The 18,944-nt window shown below is 50.0% G+C and overlaps 2 protein-coding genes across 2 annotated transcripts in view; one reads left to right on the forward strand and one right to left on the reverse strand.

Annotated features, from left to right (window-relative positions):
- The first annotated feature begins 1,385 nt into the window (after positions 1-1,385).
- LOC102867223 (chromosome unknown open reading frame, human C20orf85) lies at positions 1,386-8,147 on the forward strand. Its single transcript, XM_006896855.1, has 4 exons — positions 1,386-1,453; positions 1,613-1,694; positions 4,861-4,962; positions 7,986-8,147. Exons 1-4 carry the CDS (start codon positions 1,386-1,388, stop codon positions 8,145-8,147), a joined length of 414 nt encoding a protein of 137 aa, XP_006896917.1.
- Positions 8,148-12,396: 4,249 nt separating this feature from the next.
- ANKRD60 (ankyrin repeat domain 60) overlaps positions 12,397-18,944 on the reverse strand; it is a 55,512-nt gene continuing 48,964 nt past the window's right edge. Inside the window, exons 8-10 of the mRNA XM_006896917.1 lie at positions 12,906-12,980; positions 12,609-12,678; positions 12,397-12,500 (exon numbers count right to left, since the gene is read on the reverse strand). Coding sequence (XP_006896979.1) covers positions 12,397-12,500; positions 12,609-12,678; positions 12,906-12,980 — 249 coding nt within the window. The remainder of the gene's footprint in view (positions 12,501-12,608; positions 12,679-12,905; positions 12,981-18,944) is intronic.

Here is an 18,944-nt window from a genome sequence, read left to right on the forward strand (position 1 = left end):
ACAGGGTTAAGAGAGGAAAACAGCCCACAATGTTCTCCAGACCCCACAAAAGTGCAAACCTAGTGATGAGGGCAGGAGAGAAAGGCAGGCGCTTGGTGACGCTGTGGATTAAACACAGGGCCACACTTCACATCCATCAGCCACTCTGCTATTTGCTTCCATGGAGGGTTCAGCTTCAGGGACCCCTGGGGCACTTATGCCCTGTGCTGAGGGGCCGCTGCAAGGTGGAATCAAGGAGACAGCAGCAGGATCGGGAAGAGGGAGACTAAACAGAGAGGGTCATGCTACCCCCTACCCACAGGGACCCGGGCACTTCTGGGGAGATGACTTCCAAAGACAAGTCGCCACCTCATCCCCTGGCCCTGCCAGGCTGCTCAGCCCAAAAATGTCCCCTGTGTCATCATCCCTTCCTGACTGCTCCTTCTCAGACCTGCTGTCCAAGCCCAGGACTATGACAGCCAGTGAAGTGGAAATAGTCAGTCAGTCAACAAACAGTGATATGCGGGCAGGAACAACCAGTAAGTCAGTCAATATACACCCAGGTATGGCAACAGGCCAGTGGGAGGTGGGGAGGGGAGAACAGGCAGGGAGTCAGTCAGCAAACATCCAGTCCTGTGGTAACGTCAACAAACCCGAGACCCCAGTGGGTCATTGAGGTCTGGACAGAATTACCTCCTGGTACCTCATTTCTGTTGTTGGGGGTTGGCATATGGGCACAGTCTCATGTGACCCCAAAGTTCCTTGAACATCGTTTAGAGATGGTTAGAAGGAGGAAGTGACCACAGAGGCGCACTGCATGCTCTCCCCAGCACCGCGGTCAACCCACAAACCCAGCGTCCATGCAGAAGAGGTGAGCCACTGAGGACAAACCACTAAGCACGACCACGGCAGAGGCAATCTGTCTGAAGGAGAACATTCTGGATGGTTCTATTGGCTCAACATAGAAATGGTGACGAAGCTACTCTCTGCTGAGGGCAGGGGGCATGTCCAGCAGACAGGGGAGTGGTCAGGAGGACGGACAGCTGGGGGACATTAATGCCCTTGACTCAAAGGTAGTCGTAGGGTGCTTATGGAGGTGTGAAAACGCCCCTGCGTAATTACACGTTAGAAGATGTGGGACGGGGCAGGGGTGCTGGTCTTGAGGTTTGCCTAACGTTTCCGCAGAAGAGAGGGGCCTGCAGGTGAGCAGGAACCAGGCCAAAGGTTCAAAGGGGCAGAGCTTCCAGAAAGTCCGGGTCGCGCTCCGCCCCCTTCAGCCCCGCCTACCAGGTGTGGTGCCGCCTCCGCCTGGGCGTCCTCCGTTGCCTGGCAACCAGTCTCTCTCCTAGGCAACTCGAAAACCTGAGCTCAGGGCTTGAGGTGCCAGACCGAAAGAGTCCTTCCTCATGACCCACAAGCAGATCAGCACCGCTGAGGCGGAGCGCATGAATCTCGTGGCGCAAGATGAGATCTGGTAAGGCAGCGCCCGCCCCACTGCGCACACCTGGCCGGCCAGCCCCACTGCGCACACCTGACCGGCCAGGCCTCACCAGTGCATCACAGCCCTGGGCTGGCAGGGCCGCCTCCGCACGTCCTCAAACCCCGGGCAGCTCTCAGACCCACTCTTTTCCAGGAAATGCCGTCTGAAGGCTGAAAACGAAGCCAGGAAAAACTGGACCCAAAACTGGGGATTTTTAACAACCCCCTTCGAGGAGGTAAATGCCCACCTTGTGTGCTCAAAAGGCACATGTCAGTCATTGAGAGGCTGCAAGAGTCATGAAATGAGGACTTATCAGAACACGAGCCCAGTGAGGTAGAATCTTCCTTGTACAGCCCACTGTTGGAGCAGAGCTGTGCTCCCTCCACAGATAGGAGTCTCGGGGTTCTAATTTTGGGGTTTTTTTCTCTTTCTCTCCTCTCCCCTCTCCTCTTCCCCTTCCACCCCCCTCACACACACACACACACACACACACACACACACACACACACACACTCACTCCTAGTGGCCTAGTGGTAAGAAGCTGTGCTGCAGTCCCAAAGGCATGTGCTTTGGAACCCACCAGATGCTCAATGGAGAAGAATGTGCAGTCTTGTCTCTGCGATTTACTGCCTCTGAAAGAAAACCTGCCAGAGTCACCAGTGGACTAGCTGCAACTCAGTGACACACAACAACAATAAGCAGCTACCAGATATATAGATCTATCGGTCTACTTGTCTGTCTGTCTGTCTATCTATCTATCTATGCAGAAATCTAGACCTCTAGACAGAGTGAGCGAGCACACGCTCTGGCGGCTGGGTGAGGAGCAGCCGTGTTACAGTCCCAGAGGCGGCTTCGCCCTTGTGTCTTCCCAGCTTCTTTTCTTCTGTTTCTGGTGACTCTGTGTGGTGTGACATCTATCTGTCTTTCCTCTGTGCCCACCGCAGTCTGTACTTGTTTGCTGCTTTGCCTGATCTGCACTTTTATATAGAAAAGCTGAGTAACCTATGACTTACCATCCACAATACTGGTTCATTGACTTAACTAAGAAAAGCTTATTCCCAAATGTGTGTGCTGCCGTTGTTCGAACTCAGAACTTAGAGTCACAGCTGACCCTTCCCTGGGTTTCCAACTAATAGGAGGAAAGTGCCCATCTTCCTGCCATGGAGCCGCTGGTGGATTTAAATGACCAGAGGCTAGGCCTTGGGGTCAGCACCTCCTTACAGATCAGGCCACCAGAGTGGCCTTGGTGGTGGTCACTATAAGAAAAATTCTGACGCATAGTGTTGGGTGCTCACAGATAAATTTATCCAGTAAACCCTGGTTCATAATGACCCCATATGACAGAGTAGAACTGCCCTTCGGGGTTCCCAAACCGTCATGTTCGAGCAGGCAGATTATCAAGCCTTCCTCCCTTGGACCCACTAGTGCGTTTATCCTGCTAAGCTTTTGTCTGGCATCTGACCATTGTTCCGTAAGTGCCCTCCCTCTTAGCTTCGAGCTCCAGCGTGGGAATGCTGCCCTGATTGACCTCGAGCCTCTGCTCTTTATTCTGAGGATCTATAAAACTATCAGGTCAATTCCAAGGCTGCACATTTCCATCAGAGAAGACTGTCTGTCTTTCACCTGAGGAGCAGCTGATGGATTAAAACTGCCGAGCTGGGGAGCTCTGGTGGCCTAGTGGCAAGAAGCTGCACTGGAATCCCAGAGGAACATGGTTTGAGTCCACCAGATGCTCTGCCGGAGAAGGAGGCGCAATATCCTCCTGTACCAGTCAGATCTGATTTGACGGTACACGCACACAAAATAATAGAAACAAAACAAAACAAAAAACCAAACTGCCAAGCTTTTGGCTACCAGCATCACACATAATCCAGGGTTATAGGACTCGGGGTCACAGGGGTCAGGATTTCCAACACATATTTGTAGTGGGCACACTCACTCTGTAAGAAATGACTCAGACTCAGAAAACACTAAGTCAACCAAGAAACCACTTGAGTTGGCTCACTGGGATGCTAAACTACTCATCTGTAACCTTTAAACCGTCCCCTGGACCAAGAAAAGTAAACCCCACTTCTTTGTTGGGGTGCAGCATTCAGAACCATATCATGTGTAACGCTCATGATTCGAGGCAGTGCAAACCCCATTTATAATTCACCCTACCCCACAGCTTTGAAGTCATGCCATTCTTAACGAATCTTTTTTTTAATTCTTAGGGAGCTATGCAACTTGAAATTTTATGCATAAAATGAGTCTTTATTAATATAACATGCATAAAGGAGTCTATATTAACATCCTTTATATGTAATTAAGTAGGGTTTTCAAAGAGTTCAAAATTACTTTAAAATATAAAAAGCAGGGGGAGGTTCTCTTGTGATATTTTCAAAGTTGGTCCTGGAACCTTGCTGGCATTGTTTTGTTCCGGCCCGTAACCTGGGAGCGTTCTCAGATGCTGCTCAGGTGAGGAGAGAGAAGCAGGAGTGAGCAGTCGTGGGTGCTGCTGTCAGTGCTGGTGTTAAAACCCCCACTTGACTCCTCTCTAGAAACCCCTGCATGGAGCACACGGCAAACACACTAGGCTGCTGAAGAGGTTGGAGGATCAAGTCCACCCACACACACCTAGAAAGAAAGACCTGGTGGTCTACCAAGATAAATCCATCATTGAAAACCTGTGGAGTACAGTTCTCTGACACACGTGGGGCGCCATGAATGGGGCTTGAATTGATGGTCACGGGAATGGAGGGGGGAGAAGCGTGTTGATGGATGAATGATGAGTAAACATGTTGGTCGATGAGTGGACAGATGGCTCAGTGGACTGAGAGATGGCTGAGTTCATCTGTTAATGGACAGATGGGTGGGTGGATGGATGGCCGGTTAGATGGATGGATGAGTGGATGGCTAGATGAATCCATGCGTGGACAGATGGGTGGATGGATGGATGGCCGGTTAGATGGATGGATGAGTGGATGGCTAGATGAATCCATGCGTGGACAGATGGGTGGGTGGATGGATGAGTAAATGCATGGACAGGCGAATGGAGAAATGGATTCGGTGGACGTATGTGTGGATAGTTGAGTGGGTGGATGGATAGACGATAAAGAAGTGAGTTATTGGATGAGTGAATGGATAGATGGTGTATGAGTGGATGGGTAGATGAAGATAGTTAATGGTTGGAAGGATGGACGGATGCGTGGATAATGAGTACACGGGGAGATGATGACTAAGTGGCTGTCTGAGTGGGTAGCCGGATGGACGCACGCATGACCGATGGTTGGGTAGATGGACTCCCTTCTGACACCGGGACCAGCCAGCTAGCACATCACAGCCTCCCTCCTGTCTTCATGGGATGTGCTGCTCTGCTCAGGTTCCTCCTGATGTTCACACCTCTGGCGTCTTTGTTTCAGCTGATTGGCCATGAAGAGCCACCTTCGACCCCAAAGCCCAGAATCGAGCTCCCTGCCCATTTCCACATCCAGCCTGTGACTCCGGTGGAGAAATACATCAAGGTTGGCAAAGTCCTCCGCCCCCTTAAACGTTTATTTTGATAAGAAATGAGCCCCCCTAAAAATCTCTGTTCCTCACTCCAAGAGGGGGGACCACCTGCCAGAGGTGAGAGAGCACAGTGCCCACACGGACACAGCCGCGGGCCACATCAGGCCACACGCCTCCATGTGCCTGACTGTGTCTTAGCTTAGCACACGGAGGCAGAAGAAAGGCAAGGACAGGGCGGCAGGTCGTCCACCCAGCAACCACTTCCAGGTGGCCTTGAAACACTTGGGAAGGAGACCCAGACTCACTTCAGCTCCTAAGTCCAGGTCCTGCTCTGCGGCTCAGTCCGATGGACCTGCTGGACATGTTGCTTGACCTCTTTGTCTCCACCTCATACACACCTGCCCAAGGGAGTGGGGTCTGGGCTCAGGGTGGATGTGAGTGAAGGACTTAGAACGGGCGCCCTGTGTTTTCTTGCTGTTGTTAAGTGCCATCGAGTCAGATCAAAGCAGTCCCACGTACAACACAGTAAAACCCTGGGTGTTTTGGTTTCCAAAGGGCTCGATCCCACGTTTGCTGGTCCATCCTGCTGAAGGCCTTCCTCCTCTTTGCTGACCCGCACGCACTCTGCTTCCCTTGAGCTGTTTTTACAGCCTGTCAATCATCTCACTGTGACTCTTCCTCTCCTTCACTGACCCTCCACTTTCAAGCACGATGTCCTTGTGCAGGCGCTGGCCCTTCCTGACCACGTGTCCAGAGCACGTGAGTCTTGCCACCCTCACCCCGAAGGAGCATTCTGGCTGCCGTCCGTCCGAGACACGTTTGTTCTTCAAAGGTCCGTGGTCTGTTCCATATTCTTTGCTGGCGCTACAGTTCAAAGGGATTTGGAAAATGAGCTCTTAGCTATTATTCAGAGCAGGTACCGATCAAGGACAGTGATGAATGAGGAGAGCAGAGCCCAGCAAACAAGAAAAATCAGCAAGCTCTGTCTACCCACAAGGATGGGACAGAACAGAACAGGGTTCAGACCTGTGGTCCACGGGATCGCTCCAAGTCACCCTCAACTCGATGGCACTGAACAACCGTGTCCACCCTGTGCGAGATGCCAAGACAGAAGCGCACGTGTTAGAGGGCCATTCAGTGGGTGAGGATGGTGGTTCAAATTCACCAGTCGTTCCTCCAGACAAAGAAGGGTAGTCTCTCCCTTAAAGACCTACAGCCTGACACATGTGACAGAAGGGCCCCCCTGAGTCAGAACTGACTGGTGTAAGAGTCATAGAGACAGAAGTCTCTGTAGTTTGTTAGTCTCTTGAAACAATAATCTTGGATTTTTTATGTAACCATGAGCTACCACGTCCAGCGATCTGTTCCCATGAGGGTTTTGTTATGACTAAGAAGTTTTCCTAATTTGGCATCTGTTTTCTTACTATCTATTCAATACAACATACTGCACCTACAGACAAGTATGTAGAAATATTACCTGCCCCAAAACCCTCACCACTGGGCCAATAGGCAGCATTATGATAGATGGAGAAAAAGTGAAATTGTCAATGATTTCACCTTACTCGGTTCCACAATCAATACCCTTGGCACCAGCACTCAAGAAATATGTGTTGCACTGAGAAAATCTGCTGTCAAGGGCCTCTCTCCAGAATGCTAATGAGCAATGACACCAGTTTAAAGATTAAGGTGCTCCTGATCCAAACCATGGTTTTTGCAATTAGTTGTTACACATCTGAAAGCCCGACAATTTCAGAAAAAGAATATATGTCTTTGAGTTGTAATCCTGGAGAGCGATTTATACCATAAACTCTCAGAAGAACAAACAAATATATGTCTTGGGGGAAATGTGGTCAGGCTCTGTGCTTTGGGCATGTCCTTCAGAGGGGCCAGTCTTTGCAAAAGGACATTTTTCTTGGAAACGGGTGGTGGACAGAATAAGAGAGGAAGATCCTTAACAAGATAGATTGGCACAGTGACTGTAGCAGTGGGCTCGAGGCATCAGAGATGAGGAAGATGGCACAGGACAGAGCAGGGTTCAGATCTGTTGTTCACAGAGCAGCTGTGAGTCATGGTTGACTTGATGGCACCTAACAACAACAAACCTGCATGCCATGATGTGTCTCTTTCACCTGTGCCCACCTGTTCCTCTTACAGGTACATTACAGGAGGTAATGGTCGTTACAGAAGCAAATCACCCAGGTCTTTTCTACCCTTGGGGCTGTGGGTTGGATTTGAACTACTGACCTTGCCTCTAGCAGTCAAGTTAGCCACTGCACCAGGACTCAGTTCTCTCCAGAGCTGACCCTAGGTCCTTCTGGTGGTCACTGTGACCCTCCCAGCAGGCAGCCGCTAGGGGCTGATTTCAACTTTTTACCAAAAACATCAGTTAAAGGTCTTTGTCCCGGGGTGGGCAGCCAGCCCCCAGCACCTTCCCTTCCCACCCCACCTGGTAGATACCTTTAGCAAAATATTAACTCCCAGCCCCCAGCAAACAAAACCTCTTTGCTTTGATTCTCTGACAGCTAAACGTCCTTCTCTTGTCTGTCTTCCTTGTAATAGCAGAGCAGAGGATAGTTTCAAACCCGGGGGATTGGAGGGAAGACCTACCGAATCATTTGCCTTCATTTTCCACAAACTTAAGACCTGTCTGCAGAACTGACAAACAGAACTGCCTTTGCGTCTGTCTTAGACGACTTTTCCCTGTCACTCTTAAGTTCCATTTCACTGCCTTTTGCCCCTGTGACTCCCTAATCTGGGGCTCAAGTGTGTTTCAAGGACTCAAAACCACCCCATCAGCTGCAGTGGGTTCGACGCTGACTTCTGGTGACTCCAAAGGTGTCAGAGCACAGACATGACTATGTTCCAAAGCATTCCCAGTGGCTGTTTTGGGGGGTGGGGAAGAGACCTCCAGGCCTTTCTTCTGAGACTCCTCTGGACGGACTTGAACTTCCAGCCTTCAGGTTTGCCACCCCACTCTTGCACACAGTGTAGCACCTGGGACCCAGCTGTAACTGAGGCTCCTACATTTCTGCTCCAGGTCCTCCCGTCCCCCCCAATCCCAGAGACCACCCAAGGCTTCATTGGCTGGAGATCCACAAGGCCAGACCTCAACAGGCACCTGGACTACGACCGGGAGATCCGGAGCTGCAAAGGGGCCTACGCACGGGAGCTGGGCTGGCCCAAGCAGGGCATCTACTGAGGGCCCCTGGTCAGGCTGTGGCCTCGAGCACAGGGCCTCATGTCCTGGGAAAGGGAACTCCAGCCAGGCCGTCATCCCCTCCATGCTTGCTCTTGGACACTGTGGAGGGCTTGAACACCCTGTGGACATTACCAGCACCAGGGCCCATTCTTGGCCAGTGTATTAATAAAGCAAGTTAAGAGTATGGTTTTCTTTTCATGTTTTGGGTATGTGGAGAATTTCTGCGCATAATTAAAAACAAAAACAAAAACAAAACAAAAAAAACACAACACTTACCTGATGAATGTTTCGAGGCCCCCTTTGTGAGTTCAAACAGTTAAGCACCCATCTACTAGTCAAATGTTTGGTGGTTCAGTTCCACCAAGGAGCCTTGAAAAGCAGGTCTTGTGAGTGGTTTTTACTAGGTCTCAGCCACGAAATCCTTACAAAGCACAGCTCTGCTCTGCAGAATCAGTGAGAGTCAAGCTCACAGCAACACCAACTGCAGCAGCACCACCACCATCAACAATAACACCATCAACAACACCCTCACAGTCAACAGCAAACAAAACAAAAAACAACCTCACCATCAACAACAAATGTAAAACCATCATCAACGCAGCATCAACACCATAACCAACAACAGCAGCAACAAACAAAACCATCACTAACGACATCATCAACCACAGCACCAACCCCACAACCATTAACAACCTTATATCAACAACCAACAACCACCACAGCCTCACAGTCAACAACAAACAAAAAAGCATCAACAACCACAGTACAAACACCACCATCAACAATCACACCACCACCAACAAATGCAAAACCATCAGCAACCGCAATACCAACACCACCACAAAAAACCTTACCATCAGCAACAAGCACAAAGCCAACCACAACCAAAGCACCAGCACCACCAACAACCACGCAATTAACAACCACAGCCATAACTAAACACCACTATCAGCTACCACACCAATCACCATCAACAATGCCAACAATAAACACATCAGTACAGCAATTACAAGCATAACGTCACCACCTACAACACCATCATCAACAATAACCATACAGCCAACAAAACCCACAACCATACCACAACCCCTACTAAAATACTACCAAGAGCAACCACTATCAACAACAACTGCACTGATAGCCACACCACAACTATAGCCACTCTACCAAGAATAAACACAAACACAAAATCACCACCCCAACCCAAAAACACAGCACCACAAACACAGCACCCACAACTACAACCGGCACCACCAGGAGACCCCTCAGTAGAGTTCGGGTCCCACTTGCCATGACCTTTGTCAAGGCTTTTGACCAGTGGCTTCTGTTCCCAGATGCCCAGCCTTTTAGGAGGAATGAGAGTAGCCCCTGCAGTCTCCTATCTGAAGTTGTTAGCTGTAAGACAACAGCTTTAAGGGTAGAAATGAGCCCACCAGCTACCCAAGCCTTCATTCCCAGAGGAAAGCCCACGTCCTGGACACTCTTGACAGCAGTTCCTCGCTGACCTCCGACCACCGACCCTGGTACACATGTGACAGCCGGCCCAGCCTCCCTCCTCCCCGTGGACCAGTGACCCCCTGCCAGCCTGTGAGTCTACGAGTGGGACATGGCTAAAAGAGACCAGCCAGAAAGGCCAGACTGCCTCAAACCCCTAAACTGGACCATGGCGGAGGACACAGAGTTCATGGAGGGGGCTGTGCTTCGTGTCTGAGCAATGGAAGAGCGTGTGACTTCTCAAACAAGGGTGGAGGAGGTAGGGCAGGCAGAGTCGGTCCCACGGGGCATCTGTCCTCTGTGAGACCCCCGCTGTCCTCCTGGGCATCACTGTCCACTGGTGTTGGGCCAAGTGCCCAGGGTGCAAGTAAGCACAGCCTCCTTCATCCTTCCTTATTGAGCTGGAGAGAAGAGATTGACTGGGCTTCACGTCAAAACTGTTTACATGTATTTATACAAAGACACCAAAGGGGGTGGTGAGCAGATGAAACATCACCAAGCTGGCGAAGGAACCCAAGCCCACCAGGCTAACTGGCTCCTTGGAGGCTGGCTGCAGGGCCTTGAGCCGCCGGGGCCCACGGCCTGGGACAGGCCTGACCACCTACCATTCAGTCATACAGGCTGAGTGGACATGTGGTGAGCTCCCGATGGCACAGTGATTAAACCCTTGACTGCTAACCTAAAGGTCAACAGTTCAAATCCACAAGAAGGCAAGTCCTGGTGGTCACCCTGGTAAAGATGGCCACCTTGGAAACCGCACGGGCAGTTCTGCTCCGTCCCGTGGCCTTGCTATGAGTCAGGACTGACTCTGAGGCACTGCATGTACCAACCAAGACGTCGGTGGGTCGGATCCAGGTGGTGGTGCCACAAAAGAAAGGCTGGCAATCTACCTTCACAAAGATGACTCGAACCGGGAGGACCCTGTGTAGCCAGTGCCAGAACAGACTCCATGGTGGGGGCTGCAGGGGACAGAGCCTTGGGTCCTTCTCCCATGAGCCTCTGAGTGGATTTGAACCACTAACCTTACAGTAGCTGAGTGCCTAATCTCTGCACCACCAGGGCTCTTTGTGGCTCCTTACCAAAAACGTTCAAAACCAACTTGCTTCAGGGAGCTGACCTTGACTCAATGTCCACCAGGACACAGTGGATCCTGCAGGGTTCCTGCTGCACAAAACTTCAGGTAAACAGACCACCATGTCTTCTTTCTGCACGGCCCCTGGTGGAGATAAATGGCTGAGCTTTTAGTGGTCCAACACTTCATCCACTGTGCCACCCGGCCTCTTTGTGGCTCGTGATTCCAGAAAATGAGGACCAAGGAATCGATTCAGCTCCCCCCTCTGCTCCCTCCCCTGACACCCCCCCGGAAGGTCTGCTTCTCATTGGTCCTGCCCGGGCTGTGATGGGACTGCTCACGTGGCCTGTCCAAGCTAAGGCTGTTTTCCGTCACCCAGATGTTCGGCCTGCTGTAGACTAAACAACTGCACGGCTGGCTACCCCGGCCCTTTCCCGTCCTGACGTTTTGGCGTTTCAGTCACAGCTACAGGCTTGGCTCAGCCCCTTGAAGAAGATGGCATCCCTTCTTGTGATCAGAGGCCCCCATGGCTACGGGGGCCTGAAGAGCTCCATCCAGGCGCTGCCCCTGACCTGGCCACACAGCCACACCTGCCGGAGGGGACCCCGTGTGGCCACACCTGCCCGAGGGGACCCTATGTGGCCACACCTGCTGGAGGGGACCCCGTGTGGCCACACGTGCCGGAGGGGACCCCGTGTGGCCACACCTGCTGGAGGGGACCCCTTATGGCCACACCTACTGGAGGGGACCTCCAGGCCGCCACAGCTGTCAATTTCCTTCTTGACCACAAATGAGTCAGTGACCCTCGTGACAGCACTGCAGCTGAAGGCCCAGCAGAGAAGATCTGTGTCTCGTCCCCCAGAACACACCCAGGCCACCACCTGACTCTCCTGCTGTCCACTGGACGGCTCTAGTCCCGGGGCCTCCTGCTGGCATGTCGATGGGCAGCCTCTACTCTCTAGGAGTCTGGTCAGCGGATACGGTTGTTGACCACGGCCAGGCTGGAGATGAACAGGACACGCCACTGCCCCAGCCGGCTGGGTGCCCTGGGGGAGACCAGCAGTTCCCATTGCTTGGATTTTCAAGGCTGTCCTGGGCTGGGCATGCGCCAGAGGAGAAAATGGGCATATTCTTATCCTTGCTGAAAACAAAAGACCAGAAAACCAAATCTCAGCATGAAGTCCATTTCCAGGAAGCACAGCGGGGCTGGTCCTTTAGGCTTTGCCCTCCGGAACCCTGTGGGGCTGGTCTATGCTGACCTCCAGGGCTGGGGTGAGTCAGGATCAAATCAGTGGCCACATTATGACCTCCCATGAGATGCTGGACCGCCCACAAGTCGACTCAGATCCACAGAGACCCTGGAGGACAGAGGAGGCCTGGATGTAAACCTTTCAGAAGCAAATTGCCTCCACTTTTTAGCGTGAACAGCTGGTGGGTTCGAGTCAGCTTTTGTTTAGCATCCAGACGTCATAACCACCGTGCCACCAAGGCATTTCCTTGTGGAGTAAGGAGATCACCCCAACCCAGCCAGCTAAAGTGCAAAGAGAAAATGCTGACGCCGGTAGCTTCATGAAGAGCTTGATCAAGGATTCAAACAACATCTCCAGGACCTGGGCTTTTTCTGCTTGGATGCATCTAACTGCTCCAGCGGCAGCTGCGTGGTGGGTCAGGGTCACGTTAGGATCAAGCATAGATCTTCATGAAGAGGAGAAGCAGAGGGCAGCGGGGCTCCAGGACTGACTTCCTTGCCTTCCTCTCCCGGCTGTGCCACAGCCGTGCCTGCAGCCCTGTAGGGCAGTGTGGGCTGGTGTCATTGGTCAGCAGGAAGACGAGGGTGTGGCTTTTCGCTCCTCTCCTGGGGTCTCATTGGTCAGAACTAGACCAGGTGTGTATACCTCGATCAATCACCAGATTATCACCTTCACTGCGCCAGGAGGCCTTGGTGGTGCTCTTGGCCTTTAGCCGCTAACCAAAAGGTCAGTGGTTTAAATCTACGCACCGCTCCTAGGGAGCAGATGTGGCTATCAGCTCCCTTAAAGACCACCCGCCTTGGAACCCCTGTTAGGCAGCACGACTCTGTTCTACACGGTCATTTTGCCTTGGAATCAACTCAGGGCAACAGGGTTGATTTTGATGTGGCGCTGAGAATGAACACTGTGATGGTTGGCAGTCACGGTGACATCTGCTCTAACGTCCTTCTCAGACAGGCTGTTCTTTGGGCTCACAAGAAGGCTGCCCAGCTCCAGGCTGTCTTTGCTCTCAGGATCCTAGAAGGAAGACCCACCGAGAGACTAGGCCCCGGGACTCCCTCCAAGAGTCCCAGTGTTTCGATAACATGCTCATTCCTGAGCTAATCACTGTGGTTCAACGAGGGAGGCCAAAAAATGCCCAAGTCCTTCCTCAGACGCACAACGACCCTGTAGGACTGTGGACCTATGCCCCTTAGGGCTTCCAAAGCTGTAAACCTCTAGGGACCCAACTAGCCTCTCTTTCTTCTTCGGAGCAGGTGGTGGACCCTCTGAGCTTTTAGTTAACAGCTGAGCACATTAAATTACTGGGACCAAAAAAAAAATAAATCAATTACTGGGACAGTGCCCTGTGGCGTGTTTTCCAGAAGCACGAGATGACTGAGGCGATGCACTGCGGTGTCTGTTACAGCAGCACTAGGTGACCTTCAAGTCACAGTCAACTCACAGCTGAGCCTCCAGTGTGTTTTCAGACTACAAGTCCCAAGAGAGGAGATTGCCATCTTTCTCCCATGGAGACAATTGGTGGATTCAAACCACCTGCCTCAGGGTTGACAGGATAATTCCTTACCACTATATGTTTAAAACAAGCTTGGAAGCAGGAGTGGCATCCACTTCCGTAATAGCTTGCCTCCGGAAACCCTATGAACCTGGAGAAAGGACGAAAGTCACGTGAGTGTTGAGGACTTTCGTTCATAGGGTCGCTATGAGTTGCCTACGACTCTTAACAACAACAACAACAATAACATACCACCAGAGCTCCCTGAGTGTGTGTGTATCCATGAGTGTATCTACAATATATATACTGAGGGAGAAAGATGGGCAGTCTCCTCCTATGTAATAAACTACCTCCAAAGTCCACTGAAGGGTCACTTATGAGCTGGTTCCACTCACCATTACACAACAAGGATTCACACCAACATGTGTCCTTTTATACGTGTATTTAACATGTGGCAGGAACCCTGTTGGCACAGTGGCTAAACAAAGGGTCAGTGGCTCGGACACACCAACCCCTTCTGGGTAGAAAGGTGAGTCAGCCTGTGTGCACGAAGATCACAGCCTCGGAGGCTGCCCGGCACCGGTCTCTGTCCTAGTGGGGCCGCTGTGAGTCAGAACGAACTCGGCCACAATAGGTTTGCTTTTCTAGATTGCTGTCTGTGTGTGTGCATATGTGTTAGAAATTTAAAAATGGAGGGGAGTGTGTGTGTGTGTGTGTGTGTGTGTGTGTGTGTAATCAAAATTCACTCCCTAGAGTCGATTCTGACTCAAAGTGGCTGTCCGTCGGATTTCTGAGGCTGTAAATCTGAAAAGGTAGAGATGGTCCCTCTTCACCCCAGGGAGTCACTGGCGGATTTGCGTGCCAGAGACACTGGGCCTTCTGGTTCTCAGTGCAGCAAACTGTGAACCACACCCCCAGACGTGGAGAGAGAGCTGCCTTCATCGTCTGGGGGTGAATATATAGAAACGTATCTTTATATATAAATGCTACATAATTTAACACTTACATATGTGCATGCGTGTGTCTTTGTATGTGTGTGTGTGAGTGTGTGTGTGTGTGTGTGTGTGTGAGTGTAACAGCTGCCACCCAAAGGTTCAAACCCCCCAGCCATGCCTTGGGGGAGAGCTGAGGCTGTTTGCCTCCGTAAAGGTTTTCAGCCTTGGGAACCTGGACAGACACTTCTCCTCTACCCCCCAGTGTCACTAGGAATCAGAATCAACGTAACAGAAGTGGGTGGATTTGTGACTGTGTGTTAGATATTGGGGGGAAAATGTATAAATATCTAGATATAGATATAAATATGTCAATATAGGAAAGAATAATTTAACACATATATATGTATGTGTTAGGAATTGGAAAAATGAATAGATACATAAATATATAAAAGAATAACTTAACATGTCTATATATGTATATTTATATGTGTTAGAAATTGAAAAATATCTTAACATATAAAAGGACAACTGGACACTTAAGTGCATGTACACGAGTCCATTTCAGCCAGTGGGGCCGCGGCAGACCCTGCAGCCACGATCCTCCAGCCCTTCATCCGCTCTTGACCTTGCATGGTGGCCATGTGGCCGGACCTCCATGAGCCATCACCACCGAATGACTCGCTTATTGGGAAGGCAGTTCCGGTGGGATTAGAGAGAAAAATAAACTGACAGACTGTTGGGCCAGAGCAGCCAGACGTGGGAGACAGCAGCACGCGACACAACTCCATTTACACAAAATGTGAAAGCAGAAGGGGGGCTGCTAGCAGTCAGGATGGGGTCTTCATGTCAAGGGTCTTCCTTTCTTTCAAGGCCCTCATATTTTGCCCAGCGTGATGCCTTATTCCAAGTAATGAAAGGCCAACAAATTCGACAGAGTGCAGAAATTATTGCTCAATATCCTTAATAACACATGCAAGAAAAATCTAGCTCACATGAAAGAAAAATCCTGCTGAAGACTTTTTTTAATGACTGGTGTATTACATCAATGATAATCAAAAATTCAAATTGTATTCAGAAAAGGCCATGGAAAGAGGATGTCATTGCTGACATCCAGTGAGTCTTGCCTGAAAGCAGAGAATACCAGAAAGATGTCTAATTCTGTTTTATTGACTATGTAAAAGCATTCAACTATGTGGATCATAAACAATTATGGATGACAATGAGATTGCATTTTGCTTGCATCCACAATCAACACCCTTGGTAGCAGCAATCAGGAAATCAAATTGTATATTGCATTGGGCAAATCTCATGGCAAAAATATCTTGACAGTCCTAACAAGCAAGATGTCAGTTTAAAGACTAAGGTGCACCTGCCCCAAGCCAAGATCTTTTCAAGTTCTTCATAAGCTCGTGAAAGATCAACAGTGACGAAGCAGACTGAAGAAAAACTAGGTCTGTGAATGGTGGGGTTAGCAAAGGGTACTGGATCTCTGTCTTGAAGCAGGTGCAACCCTGAAGTTCCTTAGGTACGAGGGTGCTGACACTTTGTCTTGTATCTTTTAGGCACAAGTCAGGAGGTACAGTCCCTGGGAAAAGACATCATGTCTAGAAAAACAGAGGGGTCAGGAAAGGAAGACCTTCAACAGGATGGATTAACTGAAAGAATGAACATGAACATGGCTGAGGTCGTACAGATGATGCAGGACAGGATAGAGATTCCTCTGTTGTCCATGGCATCCCAGCGGGTCTTGGTCAATTATATGACACCTAACAAGAACACTGTCTCAGTGATCAGTAACGGACATCATGTAATCTACCGTCTCAGTCTTCCGTACTGCCGTCACAGTAATACCACAAGGGGATGGCTTTACAAACAAATCTGTTTCTCAAAGTTGAGAGGCTGGATATTACGTTCCTGAAGGAAGGCTTTCCCCACCAGCTATGGGAGGAGACCCCTTGACCTTCCCTTCCTTGGTACTGATGTGGTTTGGCATCGATGGACACATGTCTATTCCTGGTCGTGGGCTTTTCTTATCTGACATGATCCACCTTTCCCAGCAGAACTACGGTGGATTGAATTGTGTCCCCTACAATATATACGCAGTGATGCAATGTGGAAACTCCAATTGACCCCCATGATACTGACAAACCAAATAGTTGCAAAAGCATTAGGGTGAAGCACAACACTCCCAATTCCCTGACAGTCCTAGTCATACGTAAGGGAAGCTTCCTAGTGTGTGGTCTTCCAAACCCTTTATCTCAGAACTGTGGTGCTGGATGAGACCCTGAGTGTCTCATGTCTCCTGAAAGAACAAACCAGCCTGTCTTCGAGCACGTACAGCCAGGGAGCTCCACAGAGACAGGGATGCTCACACATCTTGGCCACATTGTCAGGAGGGCCAATCCGTGCAAAGGGACATCATGCTGGGAAAGGTGGAAGGTCAGAGAAAGAGAGGAAGACTCTCAACAAGACAAAGTGACACAGTGACTGTAACATTAAACTCAGGCATGACGGGAATCAGGATATGGTGAAGTTCAGATTTGTTGGTTTTTGGGTCACTAATGGCCTGTCCACTTGCTGTACAGAGGTAACTCGTCATTGCTGTGAAGCTGAACACTGTGACACTGATTCATCCATTGCAATGATGCTTACCCATGGTGGACAGTGTTGGGTGGAGCTCCCTGATTAAAACAAGTTTGGAAGCAGGAGTGGCATCCACTTCCGAAATAGCCTCCCTCTGGAAACTCTATGAACTTGGAAAAACGATGAAAGTTACACAAGTCATTCATGGGGTTGCTATGAGTTGTCTACAATTCAACAGCTCTTAACAACAACAATAACAGCTACAGGCACCTCTCCATACCTTTTCAATCTATCTGCAGAACAGATCATTCAGGAGGCTGGGCTTTATGAAGAAGAATGTGGCATCAGGATTGGAGGAAGACTCATCAACAATCTACATTATGCAGATGACACAACCTTGCTTGTTGAAACTGAAAAAGACCTGAAGCACTTGCTGCAGAAGGTCAAGGACTGTAATTTTCAATATGGATTGAAGCTCAACATCAAGAAGACAAAGGTTCTCACCAGTGGGCCAATTGGCAGCACCATGATGGATGGAGGAGAGATTGAGGTTGTTAACAATTACAGGTTGCTCAGCTCCACAGTCAACACTCTTAACACTAGCAGTCAGGAAATCAAAAGATGAATTGCATTGGGGAAAATCTATCAGAGACCTCTCCAGAGTACTGAAAAGCAACGATGTCAGTCTAGAGACTAAGGTGCACCTGATCAAGGCCATGGTCTTCAAAATTACTTGCTATGCATCAGAGAGCTGAACAATGACTAAGGATGACAGAAGAAGAATCAATGCCTTCGGGTGGTGGTGCTGGAGAAGAGTCTTAAACATACCATGAACTGCCAAGAAAACAAATAGATCTGTCTTGGAGAAGGTGAAACCAAGTTTCTCCTTGGAGGCTAGGATTTTAAAGCTCTGTCTCACATACTTTGGGTATGTGGCCAGGAGAGATCGGTCCTTGGAGAAGGACACAATGTTCAGAAGGGTGGAGGGACCACACAGGAGAGGAAGACCCCTGATGAGATGGATTGATAAGTGGGAGTTGGTGTGTCAGAGTTAGTGAGACCAGGTCAGGACAGTACAAGGGTTTAGAGCTGCTGTCCGTATGGTCACTATGGGTCGCAGGTGACCCGACGACACATAACAACAACATGAAACATAGCAAGCAGATAGCACGTTACAAGAACATTGTCATCTCATTAAGCATAGAAGAAGAGGAAGGCGAAATTACTGGGCGTCCCTAAGTGCCACCAGTGAGTGCGTCCCTGTACGACGAGGCTCCTAGGTATTGGAAAGGCCAGGACTCGTGGAAATCTCGGGGCATGCCGGATCTTCAGACAACGAAGGAAACAAAAACTTTCCTCCACAACCGACTGAACGAGGGCTGTATTCCGAACGGGGGCTTCCAGCCACCTAAACTGTGAGCAAATAAGTTTCTGTTTTGCAAAACTCTCCCCTTGTAGTATTCTTTTGTAGCAGTATTCGAGACCTAAGACAATAACCAGTCACGGGAGATCCAAGAGCAGCGTCTGCCTGGAGATGAAGTCCAGCTCCAACGGCCTGAAGGGATAGGAAAGGAGGGCAATGGGGACAACAAGCATAGGAGGGACTTGGGGAGAATCCTCTCATATTGTCAAGATTGTGACCAATGTCGTGAATTAAAATGCCTGTGAAAGTGAAGTGTTGCATGAAAAACCAGTACACTCTGTAAACCATCACTCACATCTCACACACTCAAAAAACATTTTACAAATATCATTGGTTAAAACACATGCCACTCTGATATGTTGCTGTTATGTACCGTTGATTCTACTCCAACTCATAGCAGTCCTATGAACAGCATATGAAAACCTAGCCTCTCCTGCACCGTCCCCGCCGTCTCAGGCATGCCAAATTCTCCCTCACCATTCTCCGGCATGCCCAGGCTCTCCTGTCTCCGGCATGCCCAGGCTCTCCTGTCTCCGGCATGCCCA

The sequence above is a fragment of the Elephantulus edwardii genome, unplaced genomic scaffold, assembly GCF_000299155.1.
Source record: "Elephantulus edwardii isolate Elephantulus edwardi_28Jun2011 unplaced genomic scaffold, EleEdw1.0 scaffold00193, whole genome shotgun sequence".
NCBI classification, from domain to species: Eukaryota; Metazoa; Chordata; class Mammalia; order Macroscelidea; family Macroscelididae; genus Elephantulus; species Elephantulus edwardii.

Excerpts from the sequence above, each read along its gene's own strand:
- LOC102867223 (XM_006896855.1), top strand. The coding sequence starts at position 1,386 with ATGACCCACAAGCAGATCAGCACCGCTGAGGCGGAGCGCATGAATCTC. Across the intron at positions 1,695-4,860 it reads TAACAACCCCCTTCGAGGAG|CTGATTGGCCATGAAGAGCC; the intron begins GTAAATGCCCAC and ends TCTTTGTTTCAG. Across the intron at positions 4,963-7,985 it reads CGGTGGAGAAATACATCAAG|GTCCTCCCGTCCCCCCCAAT; the intron begins GTTGGCAAAGTC and ends TTTCTGCTCCAG.